General features: G+C 41.0%; 1 protein-coding gene across 1 annotated transcript in view; it reads left to right on the top strand.

Annotated features, from left to right (window-relative positions):
• Vwa8 (von Willebrand factor A domain containing 8) overlaps positions 1 to 12,253 on the top strand; it is a 335,644-nt gene that overhangs the window by 61,142 nt on the left and 262,249 nt on the right. Inside the window, exon 4 of the mRNA XM_052190877.1 lies at positions 111 to 221. Within this exon, the coding sequence (XP_052046837.1) occupies positions 111 to 221 (111 nt within the window). The remainder of the gene's footprint in view (positions 1 to 110; positions 222 to 12,253) is intronic.

Raw genomic sequence — 12,253 nt, 5'->3', positions numbered from 1 at the left:
ATTAACAGAGTACTCTTCTTTAGGTAGTGGCTTTGTTGAACATGTTGCTCTAAATTGTAGGCTGGTAGTTTGACTTTAGCTCTGGAATAACTTAGCTCTGTGTTCTTCAGGAGCTGACCAAACGAGAGGTGGAATACATCGCCCTGTCAAGGGACACCACTGAGACTGACCTCAAACAGCGCCGGGAGATCCGCGCCGGCACGGCTTTTTACATTGACCAGGCAAGCTCTTCCCCTCCAGCCTGTGACTGAGCACTCCGAGGCCATGTGAAATTGACTTTTAAACTGGAAAGAGAGTGATCGTGTGTCACTGACAGACACATGCATCTTCTCTCTAGACAGATTTGATTTAGGGCTTCGGGCCTTGTTCGTGGAAGTGTCTTGATCTAGCTCTGAAGGAGGAGACTTGGATGGCATGACTGGCGCTCACGGGGCTGAAGAGCAGGGTTCCTTACCTTCCAATTGCTGCTCAAGGCTTGCTTATAGAAATCGCATTTTCTAAAGAAAAAGTATTACAGGTGCTTTTAATATAGGAGCTTCCCTGGTATGTTGACATGAGTATTTTCAATCAAAGGCAAATTAGGAAAACGTGGATTAAAACACATAATACTTTCAGGTATTATAGCTTTTGGGGGGCTGGGTGAGTGGGGTGGGGATAATGGTTTAGATGCTGATAATCAACTAAAATAGTGTTTTATAATGCTATGAGAGATTGTATTATTTCTGTCTTAAAACATGTAAACTATTAAATGTTGTTCTTTTAAATGGCTCAAGGTATATGGGTTGCAGACTAAAATAATCAAGTTATACAGAAAATATTTGTTGTAACCATTGAGTTCATGAGGCTATCTTTGGCTCATCAATTAATAAATACCGCAAGTTAAGATATAAACTATTTAACTCTACAGGCTCACAGCTATGCGTAGTTAATGCAGAAGGAGAGAGCCGTGCTGCTGGAGGCCGGGAAGCTGATGCGGGTCTAGATACTCAACACTGTCTCTCAAGACAACAAACAGCAGACAAAACCCTGGCCAGATATTTGCATTTAGCTGCTACATTTCCAGCATCCTTTTCTTCCAAATGTGTGAGGGGTCTCTGCAACCTTCAGAGACCAGCTGTCGGGGGCAAAAGGCACAATAGGACTCAGTAGCCAGCGTTAGTTCAAACTTGGGAAGTCTGACTGAGTGTTTCTTTTGGTATATTTAAACAGCACAATATGGGGAAAACTATTCCTGTATTAACTAACTTAATCCTGGGTGCACAACAAAGTATACCTAAATCTCCGAGGAACAGAGTAAGCTAAATATATTTCAGAAATGACTACATTGAAACTCTTTGTAACATGTGCATGTATGTGCATGTGACACCTTCCATACAGATAGACTCAATAGATTGACCAAGAAAAACCAGTTTACAAGAAGGGTCTGGAAGGGGTGCCAGGCTCTGGAACATCTCCAGCCACACAGATTGTACCAAAGTCAGCCAGCTAGAACACACATCTGCTCCAGCCGTCTGCAGCAGATTTTGTATTCCTTCTCTTGAAGGAACAATTCTATGTGCTTAAAGTTCTAAGATCCCCTAGTGCCTGTCTGTAAGCATGAAGCCCTTCATGCCCCCTACACAAATGTATTCAGAAAGAGCTGCCTTCAATGATATTAGTTGCAGTATTTTCAAAATCAGAAAACTAATTGAAAATAGTAATGATGCATATTGAAGAGACTAATGAAATCAATGTTAGTATAATATTCTATAGCCATTAAAAAGAATGAAATAATGCTAGAGTTTGCTTCATGAAAGAGTCTTTGCGTAGCAGATATGAAGGCCTGAGTTCAAGTCCCTAATGCACACTCGTGCATGTATAACACTGGGTGGGGCACTATTCTATACTAATAAGAAGTCTGCAGCATGGGTGGAAAGAAATGGTCAGACAGTATGTGAGCTCATTTGTGGTAGAAAAAATGCATCTGTGCTTTTGTGCATGTTGAAGTCTTCCAGAAGGCTACACAAGAACCAGTTATGGATATGAGATTAGAAATTTGGAGTGAGATAAAGGTTTGTTTCTTTTGTGTCTCGTGACCAGAATACCCAGCAGCCATAGCTTACGGGAGGAGAAGCTTAGTTTTGCTTCATGGCTCCTGAAGGTTTTCAGCGGGTCTGGCAGGGAAATCATAGTAGAGACTCTTAGTCCCTGTGGTGGGGGTGGCTGCCAGCGACTGTTCATGTAGAGAGAGACCAGGAAGCAGAGAGAGAGTGGGCTGTAATGGAACCTTCAAAGGCCTGCCTGTAGTACCTCAGCTCCATGGGCCAGGCCCCACTTCTAAAAAAGTTCGTTTCCTGAAACAGTACCACTAGCTGTGGACAAGTGTTCAAAACATGACCTGTAGGGACATTTCTGCTGGAAACTGTGAAAGAGCTGGTGTTGCGTGTGTGTGCATATATGTGTGAATGAGTATGCTCCCAAGTATCTGGGTTTATTAGTGTATCCTACCACTTACAGGTGTATGTGCATGTGTGTATGTGTGAGTGTGTTCCCAAGTCTCTGGATTTATCAGTGCATCCTACTACTTACAGGCAAGCTCTTCATGAAGTTTAACATTTTATTTTAATGGGCACATTCTTTATAATTAAAAGAGTGAAATTCTGAGGGGAAAGGTGTTGTGGAACAGAATATTCACACCTCTTGAATTAATTGTTCATTACCAAATTTAAAAATGCACATAAAGTATAGTCACTGTGTGATGACAGCTAAACTTAGTGTCGCCAGTGGAAAACCCTGAGACCTTCACCTTTCCCCTTCATGGATGATGCACCCAAGAGTATTTTAAAGCAGTCCCTTCTGAGAACTGCTTGTGCCCCACGCATTATGTATAAATGCCAGTGACTGACAGCTGTGATTTTCTGCTTGACTTTCCAGTCTTACAGTGGGTTATAATGTGAGTATAATTTTTAAAGTGGCTTAAAATGTTAGCTTTTCAGAAATGGAATTATTTTAGGTAGTGAAGTTTTCTGATGAGCTGAAGATTTTTTGTTTGTAAATTTTAATCATCTTTTAAAACTTGTTTTGGGAGAGAGATGGCTTAGAGGTTAAGAGCACTGGCTGTTCTTCCAGAGGATCAGTTCTGAGTCCACACACACACAGCAGCTCACAACTGTCTCTCCCATCCCAGGAGATCTGACACCCTCTTCTGGCCTCTGAGGGCTCGAGGCGTGCCTGAGGTCCACAGTCATTCTAGCAGATAAAATACCCTACACATAAAATAAAATGCAAAACAAACAATTGCCATAGCCATTGGAGGATTTACTTATTTCTTTTTAAATTCAGTTTTATCTTATGTGCACGGGTGTTTGTTCTGTTTGTGTTTATTTCTGTGCACCATATGTATATAGTGCCCACAAAGGCCAAGAGAAGGAATCAGATCCCTGATTTACTTAAATTGAGACTGAAGTTTCAGACAATTGTGAGCTGCCAAGTGGATGCTTGGAACCAAACATTGGTACTCCGGAAGGGGAGCCTCTGTTCTTAACTATAGAGCAGTCTCCCCAGCCTAAAGATTTATTGCTTAAAGCATGAATGTAAATTATTTTCATGAAATGCAAATTATTTTCATGAAACTTTCTGCCATTCTGAAATATATATTTTCAGACATATTTCACAGTTGCTGCAGTGTATAAGGTATTTGAAGAACCATATAGAAGTCTGGTGTATTTTATACTCCCTATTTCTTGATGAACCTTGTTCATGACATCAGTTCTTAGCATTCGGTAGCACATCCATACCTTCAAAGCCTGTGACTGAATACAGGCAATATTCTCTCTCTCTCAATTGCCTCAGACTCTTTTGAAGTTTATGCTAATTTAAATTTATTTTTGGTATGTAACAGGTTGTTGATTAAAGGCATGAAATAACCTCATAATAAGATAAATAAAATCCAAACACAGTCTTACGTGGCATCAGCATGCGAACTTACCATGGCTTCCACATTTATTTTCTGTTTTTTTTTCTATTAGAATATATCTATCTTATTCATCTCTGGCACTCAAAACTGGCACATACATGGCACTTATATTTGATGATACATTTTGCCTTTTAATTATCAACCTTGGTAAAATTTTAAGTAAGTTCAAAAGAAAAAGGCATGACTAAGAACAGTTGGCTTTTCTGTGGACAAGTGATTGATCCTTAGGAAAAGACTTGTTTGTGTGTGTGTGCCACCTGCGAGGGAAGCCCCCAGAGGAGAGGGGGATGTCCAGTCTTCTGGATCTGGAGTTAGGGTGGGTGGAGTGTAGGTCCTGGGAATTGAGTCCAGAGACTGTGGAATTGCAGCAAGCTCTCTTAACTGCTGAGCTGTCTCTCTATCAAATATTGACTTTTTAGACATCTGTTTTGAATTACCACAGTTATAATTAATTTCCATTTGAATTCCAGGTAGACAAAATTGTCTATTGATTGCCACCTAATCACATTTTTGAGACGCCAAGTCCTTTAAGAAATTCCTTTAATTTCTTTAATATTCTTAACCATTGAATTTGATTCCAGGTTGTAAAGATGGGAGCTCTAATCACCACCAAGTAACATCTGTTACCTAGATACATCAACACATGAAGCAACACATGAAGCGATACCCTGTAGCTGTACACGGGTAACGGGAGAGTATTTGTGGTTTTCAGTGTAGTTAACATATTACTGGTGTCCATGTGATTACTAAGAATTTTAAACTACTTGTTATGTACTTTACAAAGACCACCAACATTTTGAATACTTTCTACAGTTTTTGTCTATGTGCCTATGTATTTATCATTTATAATGAATAACTTTGACATAAACGGAATACCATATATTAAATTTATACCATTCCTTATTATACATGGTATTTTTTATAATTAGAAGACATTAGGTATTTCTTTAAAATATGTTTTTTAGATGTCTGTACTATAGTTCATCAAATAGTAATGCTGTTGTATAACGTTGCCATTTTGTGTACCCCCTCATGTTGCCAGTCACTAAGTTTGTTGTGGCTTTTTTTTTTTTTTTTTTTTTTTTTTTGGTTTTTCGAGACAGGGTTTCTCTGTGTAGCCCTGGCTGTCCTGAACTCACTTTGTAGACCAGGCTGGCCTCGAACTCAGAAATCTGCCTGCCTCTGTCTCCCAAGTCCTGGGATTAAAGGTGTGCGCCACCACTGCCCGGAGTGTTGTGGCTTTTCAATATTACAAATAACATTTGTTGAATATTGTTGTACTTGAATCTTGTTGTGATCGGATGAGGTTTTTAGATGTGAATCCTAGAGGTATGAGTCTTCATGTGCAGCGTGAGAATTCCCCAAGAGCCTTGCTCTTCATCTTCAGTTTGCATTCCAGGAAGTGTATATACCCACTCAGGCATGAAGGGGTGCCTCATTGCCTCCTGTGGTCACGGCCTTACAGAGAGAGTTTCCTCAGCACTGAGTGTCTCTGTATACTCTCCCAAACTGATAGGCTTTAATTTGCACTTTTGATTTTCATGTGAGATCTAATTTTTAGAATTCATTGGCTCTCATTTCTCTAAGCTCTCAGTCAATGGAAAAGGAGTGTGGTCCTGACGAAGGAAGTCAGAGCTTCCCAAGAAATGATGGACTCTGCCACAGGACCACAGCTCTGCTCACACACTTGCTACTTCTGTGACAGTCAGAGCTCTAAGGCTCTTGGCTCCTGCTTGTGTTGCTTCCATACTGAGTCTAGCTCTTTCCTGTCTATAGAATATGAACTATATTCTGTATATAGTTAGAGGTAGGTTTGTGAATTAAGTTTAAAAATATCAAGGGAAATGATGATGAGGTATTTGTTGGAGAGACTTCTTATGCTAGGTGCTTTATATCAATGTTATTTAATCTTAAAAACTTCCTTAGTGGGGAGATTACTTACCTGCCTTGCAGATGGGACAATAAGCTTCCATGGCCAGGGTGATATAATTGACTAATAGCAGAGGGGAAATTTGGTTTTGTTGCTTTTCCTAAAAGTGATGACAGTGATCATGGTGACCACATTGACAACTGCAGTGACTACATGTACTGTTCATAATTGTAACAATAACTAATTCTTTAAAAAATAAGCTTGTATTTAATTTATATTAATAACTGAATGTCAGTGCTATGTAATTAAGTATTCACTATATATTTGGGTCAGATATTATAATCTAGGCAAAATGAGAAGTACTTTGTATTTGTAAAAATAGGTCATTTAGCTTGCTTGATTGGGTCTAAGGAGGCCAAGTCTATAGGTTTCATGCATGTGCAAACTAATAACTGTACCTCAGGGTCTTCCTGTTACAAACTAGCCCTGACCTTGTCCAGTTATCTTTTTTTTTTTAACAAAAGGAGGACTTTGTTTAGTAAACAGATATTAACATTAGGTATACAGGCTTGTTCTAGACCCTGAAATAGACCCATGGATTGTATAGAAATGAAAACAAACAAAATTCTCGTAGTGAGACTTTGCATTGGCATTTTGAGACACAGGACACCATTATCTGTTGACAGCCTACTTTGGCCAGCACAACTGAACTGAGCTCCTTTCAAATATAACCTAGGACTGCTCCTCACCCCTTCACACCCCACTCTTCCCTCCTTGCCAGCATTCTGAAACCACCAGTCAAAGTGTTAGGTCCTTATGTAGCCAAGATCACGTGGAACTTGTCTTTCTGCGTCTGTAATTTAATACAGTGATTTCTGATTCTAATCATGTTCTTTCACTCATTTTGTTTATTTTTCTGAGACAGGATCTCACAATGTAGCCTTGGCTGTCTACTTGGCTGTCTTGAACTCACTCTGTAGAGCAATGTGCTGTATTTTTGAGTTACTATAACAGGATACCTGAGACTGATAGAATAATGACCTAGAAGTTATTTGTCTTACAGCTCTGGAGGCTGGGAAGTTTTTCTTTATCTGAGGAAAGCTTTCTTGGCATGAAGATTAGAAGGGCAAAGAGCATGGGGGTGGGGCAGGAAGAAAGGAGAGGAACATAAGAGAATTGAGAGAAGATACAGGCCAGGTTCATCCTTTGCACAATAAGTGATCTACTTTCAAGGCTATAATATCAACTAGTTCATAGTAAGTAGCCTTGATTACCTAATTATCTTTTAAGAATCCATTTCTAAATATGTTGCATTGAGGACTAAGTATGCAACTCATTACCTTTGAGGGGCACACTCACACTGTAGCAAATAAAATCAACTTATCCATTTTGGTATTTATTTATTTTGTTTAGAGGAGAAAGGGTTTACTATTCTGATAGTTTAAAATAAACTATCAGATTGAGGACTGAGGAGATGGTTGAGTTCAGTACCATGCCTACTGCACAGATATGAGGCCCTGAGTTTGGATTTCTAGCAGCCACATAAGTGTCAGGCAGGGTTACAATTCTGTAACCCAGGGGCTGGGGGGTGGGGGGGTGTGAGGGACAGGTCAGGTATAGTTCAGTTTCTAGAACTTGCTGGCTGGTTGGTCTAGCAGAATTTATGAGCTTAAGGCTCAGTAGGACCCTATCTTAAAAAATAAAATGGAAAGCCATTGAAGAAGAGACTCAGAGTTGACCTTGGGTCTCTGCACTCAGGTGCACACTTGCACAAACAGGTGTGTGTACACATACACATTCACTCACAGAGTAAAGAACTTAAAATCTAAGTTTCTCATTGTACCCCTCCTCCAGTATGCTCACATACTGCCTGCAGGTTTTTTGAGAAACTGTGAAGCTTTGGAGAATTTATTTTCATTAATAATGACTGTATTAGCAATGATTTACATTTTAATAAATACCATTACATTTTCTTTCTAGTACTGCTTTTTAAATTATTGTGTTCTAGATACCCCTAGAGGATACTCTCATTTAGTAAATGAGGCCACAGATATCTAGATTAATTACTTGCCTCGGGTCTTATCAAATTGGAACCAAATCTAGAACAAACTCAGTTTTTGATTTCAGGTCATGCACCTGCTTTTCCTCTGGACTCCCTCATGCCCATGTGTTGGCTTACTAAAGCTGACACAGGAGACGGCTGGGTCAGCAGGGGCTTGCTGTAGTCTTTTCCTGATTTTTATTTGAAAGAATTAGGTCTGTGAGGTTCTGTGACTTGGTAGACAAGAAAGACTCTTTAAAGTTGCTCTCATTTCTCCTCTGAGGGATTACCATAGCTCATCATGCCACATAAAAGATGCATGTGCACTGTTCTTCTACAGGTTTTAAGATTCCAAGAGAAGCTGCGGTGTTTACCAGTCTGCATGGGAAAGCTGCGGAGTAGCTTGAGGCATTTTCTCCAGCTCATACCTAACCTTGTTCTGTTCTCACAGCAACCATAGGCGCAGATAGCTGTGCCCGTCATATATCCTAGGCTTACAGAACAGCGGCTCCTAACCGAGTAGTTGTGCTGCTACTTTTACCATTGAGAATAGTTTTAGTTATCCTGGGTTTTTTGTTATTCCAGATGAATTTGAGAATAGCTTTTTCTAACTCTGTGAAGAACTGAGTTGGGATTTTGATGGGGATTGCATTGAATCTCTATATTGCTTTTGGCAAGATGGCCATTTTAACTATATTAATCCTGCCAATCCACGAGCATGGAAGATTTTTCCATTTTCTGAGGTCTTCTTCAATTTCCTTCTTCAGAGACCTGAAGTTCTTGTTGTATAGATCTTTCACTTGTTTGTTTAGAGTCACACCAAGATACTTTATATTGTTTGTGGCTATTGTGAAGGGTGTCATTTCCCTAACTTCTTTCTCAGCCTGCTTATCCTTTGAGTACAGGAAGGCAACTGATTTGCTTGAATTGATTTTATAACCAGCCACTTTGTTGAAGTTGTTTATCAGCTGTAGGAGTTCTCTGGTGGAGTTTTTTGGGTCACTTAAGTATGCTATCATATCATCTGTGATATATCAAATAGTGATAATTTGACTTCTTCCTTTCCAATTTGTATCCCTTTGACCTCCTTATGTTGTCTAATTGCTTTAGCTAGAACTTCAAGTACTATATTGAAAAGATATGGAGAGAGAGGGCAGCCTTGTCTAGTCCCTGATTTTAGTGGGATTGCTTCAAGTTTCTGGGGGAATCAGTATCCCAGACCTCAAGCAATACTACAGAGCAATAGTGTTAAAAACTGCATGGTATTGGCACAGTGACAGGCAAGTGGACCAGCGGAATAGAATTGAAGACCCAGAAATGAATCCATACACCTAAGGTCACTTGATCTTTGACAAAGGAGCAGAAAACATCCAGTGGAAAAAAGATAGCCTTTTCAACAAATGGTGCTGGTTCAACTGGAGGTCAGCATTGCAGAAGAATGAAAATTCATCTATTCTTATCTCCTTGTACTAAGCTCAACTCCAAGTGGATCAAGGACCTCCACGTAAAGCCAGACACACTGAAACTAATAGAAAAGAAACTGGGGAAAACCTTTGAGGACATGGGCACAAGGGAAAAGTTCCTGAACAGAACATCAGTAGCTTATGCTCTAAGATCAAGAATTGACAAATGAGATCTCATAAAATTACAAAGTTTCTGTAAGGCAAAGGACACTGTCAAAAGGACAAAATGGCAACCAACAAATTGGGAAAAGATCTTCACCAACCCTACATCTGATAGAGGGCTAAATATCCAATATATACAAGAACTCAAGAAGTTAGACCCCAGGGAACCAAATAACCCTATTAAAAATGGGGTACAGATCTCAACAAAACATTTTCACCTTAAGAAATTCTTATGGTCGAGAAGCACCTTAAGAAATGTTCAACGTCATTAGTCATTAGGGACATGCAAATCAAAATAACCCTGAGATTTCACCTCACACCAGTCAGAATGGCTAAGGTTAAAAACTCAGGAGACAGCAGGTGTTGGTAAGGATGTGGAGAAAGAGGAACACTCCTCCACTGCTGGCGGAGTTGTAAGATGGTACAACCACTATGGAAATCAGTCTGGCGGTTCCTCAGAAAACTGGACGTGACACTTCCAGAGGACCCTGCTATACCTCTCCTGGGCATATACCCAAAGGATTCCCTGGCATGCAATAAGGACACATGCTCCACTATGTTCATAGCAGTCTGATTTATAATAGCCAGAAGCTGGAAAGAATCCAGATGTCCCTCAATGGAGGAATGGATACAGAAAATGTGGTATATTTACACAATGGAAAACTACTTAGCAATTAAAAACAATGAATCTATGAAATTTTTAGGCAAATGGTTGGAAGTGGAAAATACCATCCTAAGTGAGGTAGCCCAATCACAAAAGAATACACATGGAATGCAATCTCTGATGATATGTGGATATTAATTAGCCCAGAAGCTCTGAATACCCAAGGCACAGTTAGCATAACAAATGAGTTCCATGAAGAAGTATGGAGAGGGCCCTAATCCTGGAAAGGCTTGATCTAGCATTGTAGGGGAGTAACAGGACAGAGAAAAAGGAGGGAGGTGATTGGAGAATGGGTGGAAAGAAGAAGGCTTATGAGACATATGGGGAGGGGGGAACTGGGAAAGGGGAAATCATTTGGAATGTAAACAAAGAATATAGAAAATAAAAAAAATTAAAAAAATAAAATTATGGACACATAAAAAAAAATTGTGCTGCTACTGCATAAGTGGGAGTGGCCTGCTGCCAGGCAGCTTTATATCAGCCACAGGGTGGGCTGTCCTCTGGGGATCACCAGCTCCTGCCAGGGAGATTCCGTGTGCATGAGAGAACAGGGGAGGCCAACATCACTCCTTCTCTCATGAGCAGACATGAGGGGACATGACAGAGTGAGGACCATGTGCTGGCCCTGGGGTAAGCATGACACTCGTAGCAGTGTTTTCTGTCCAACTACGTTGAAGCTTATATGAGTCCCGAAACATCATCGATACCTTAGAGTGCTTGCTTATTGTTAATTTTTATCTGTTCCCTGTAAATGTAATCAGATTAGAGTCATGAAGTTTGAAAGTGCTCATTAAAGCATTTCAATCATCTCGGGGATGCCTATGGCTTCAGGAAGCCGTTTGCTAACTGAGGCAGTGACTGGCACTTACTCTTTAAGTCAAGCGCGTCAGATTCCCTTCCCACAGAGCATCTGCCTAAGGCCTTTTCCTATGAGCTAAGATTCTTGTCCACTGCATTGAAAAGTTTTAATATGGGCCACATACAGCTCATGAGTCTCACAGACTTGACCTGTCTGGGGAGGCAAGGGAATGAAGAAAGGACAGAAACACAGACACTGGTGCGGAAGAACGAGGGTTGGGTGGGCTATGCTCACTCCAGCAGAACTAGCACCAGCTACTCAACAACCCTGGACCTCAGTGTCTTAGAGTTTTACTGCTGCCAGCAGACACCATGGCCAAGGCAACTCTTATAATGACAACATTTAATTGGGGCTGGCTTACAGGTTGAGGGGTTCAGTCCAGTATCATCAAGGTGGGAGCATGGCAGCATCCAGACAGGCATGGTGCAGACAGAGCAGAATTCTACAGCTTCATCTGAAGGCTGCTAGCAGAATACTGATTTCCAGGCAGCTAGGATGAGAGTTTTAAAGCCCACGCCCACAGTGCCATGCGTACTCCACAGGGCCACACCTTCTAATAGTGCCACTACCTGGGCTGATACAAGCTCAGTGTGTTTACTCTACAGCATAGGGGATGAGACTATTGAGTTTCTGGAAGTCTGCAGGCTGCAGGCTCTGGCTAGGGAGGGAGCTGTAGCTGTTGGCTTTTGCATAGACTAGTCAATCAGTCATAAACATTTGTCTTTGCATACACTGTCAACATTTGTGCTTGGACCAGAGAAAGGACCTGGGGCGGAGGAGGCTTTGCCAGACTCTTTGGGTCTGAGACCCCTAATATGGCTGTGCCCATGTCAACCCTTCCCATGCACTCAGGGCTTCCTCGGCTCCCCACAGATATGCATATACGTGGGAATGGGGTGCTTCTGGCTTACAGCCACATTACCAAGGGGAACATGAGAGATTACAATCTTTTGTGATGCTTGTCCTGATTCTCTTTGTCTTCCCCTTATAGAAATTATCAGTTTTATAATCAAGTTGATAATTTTACAGGTTTATTTTTGTCACAAACTAGGGTCCCTCCACCAGGTCACCCAGTGGGCATGTCTCTGGGCTTTTCCTTGGTTGCTTAGACATGGTTGGGTAAGAGTGCCTGCCCACTGTGGGCAGCGCTGTCCCTGAAAGCTTGGGTCTGGGTGGTGCAATGAAGGCAGCTGAGTGCAGGCCAGCCCCTCAGCAGCACTCCTCATGGTCTCTGCCCCG

Source organism: Apodemus sylvaticus, chromosome 8 (genome assembly GCF_947179515.1).
Source record: "Apodemus sylvaticus chromosome 8, mApoSyl1.1, whole genome shotgun sequence".
NCBI classification, from domain to species: Eukaryota; Metazoa; Chordata; class Mammalia; order Rodentia; family Muridae; genus Apodemus; species Apodemus sylvaticus.
The sequence above is the reverse complement of the archived record's forward strand: the minus strand, read 5'-3'. Positions and strand labels throughout refer to the sequence as shown.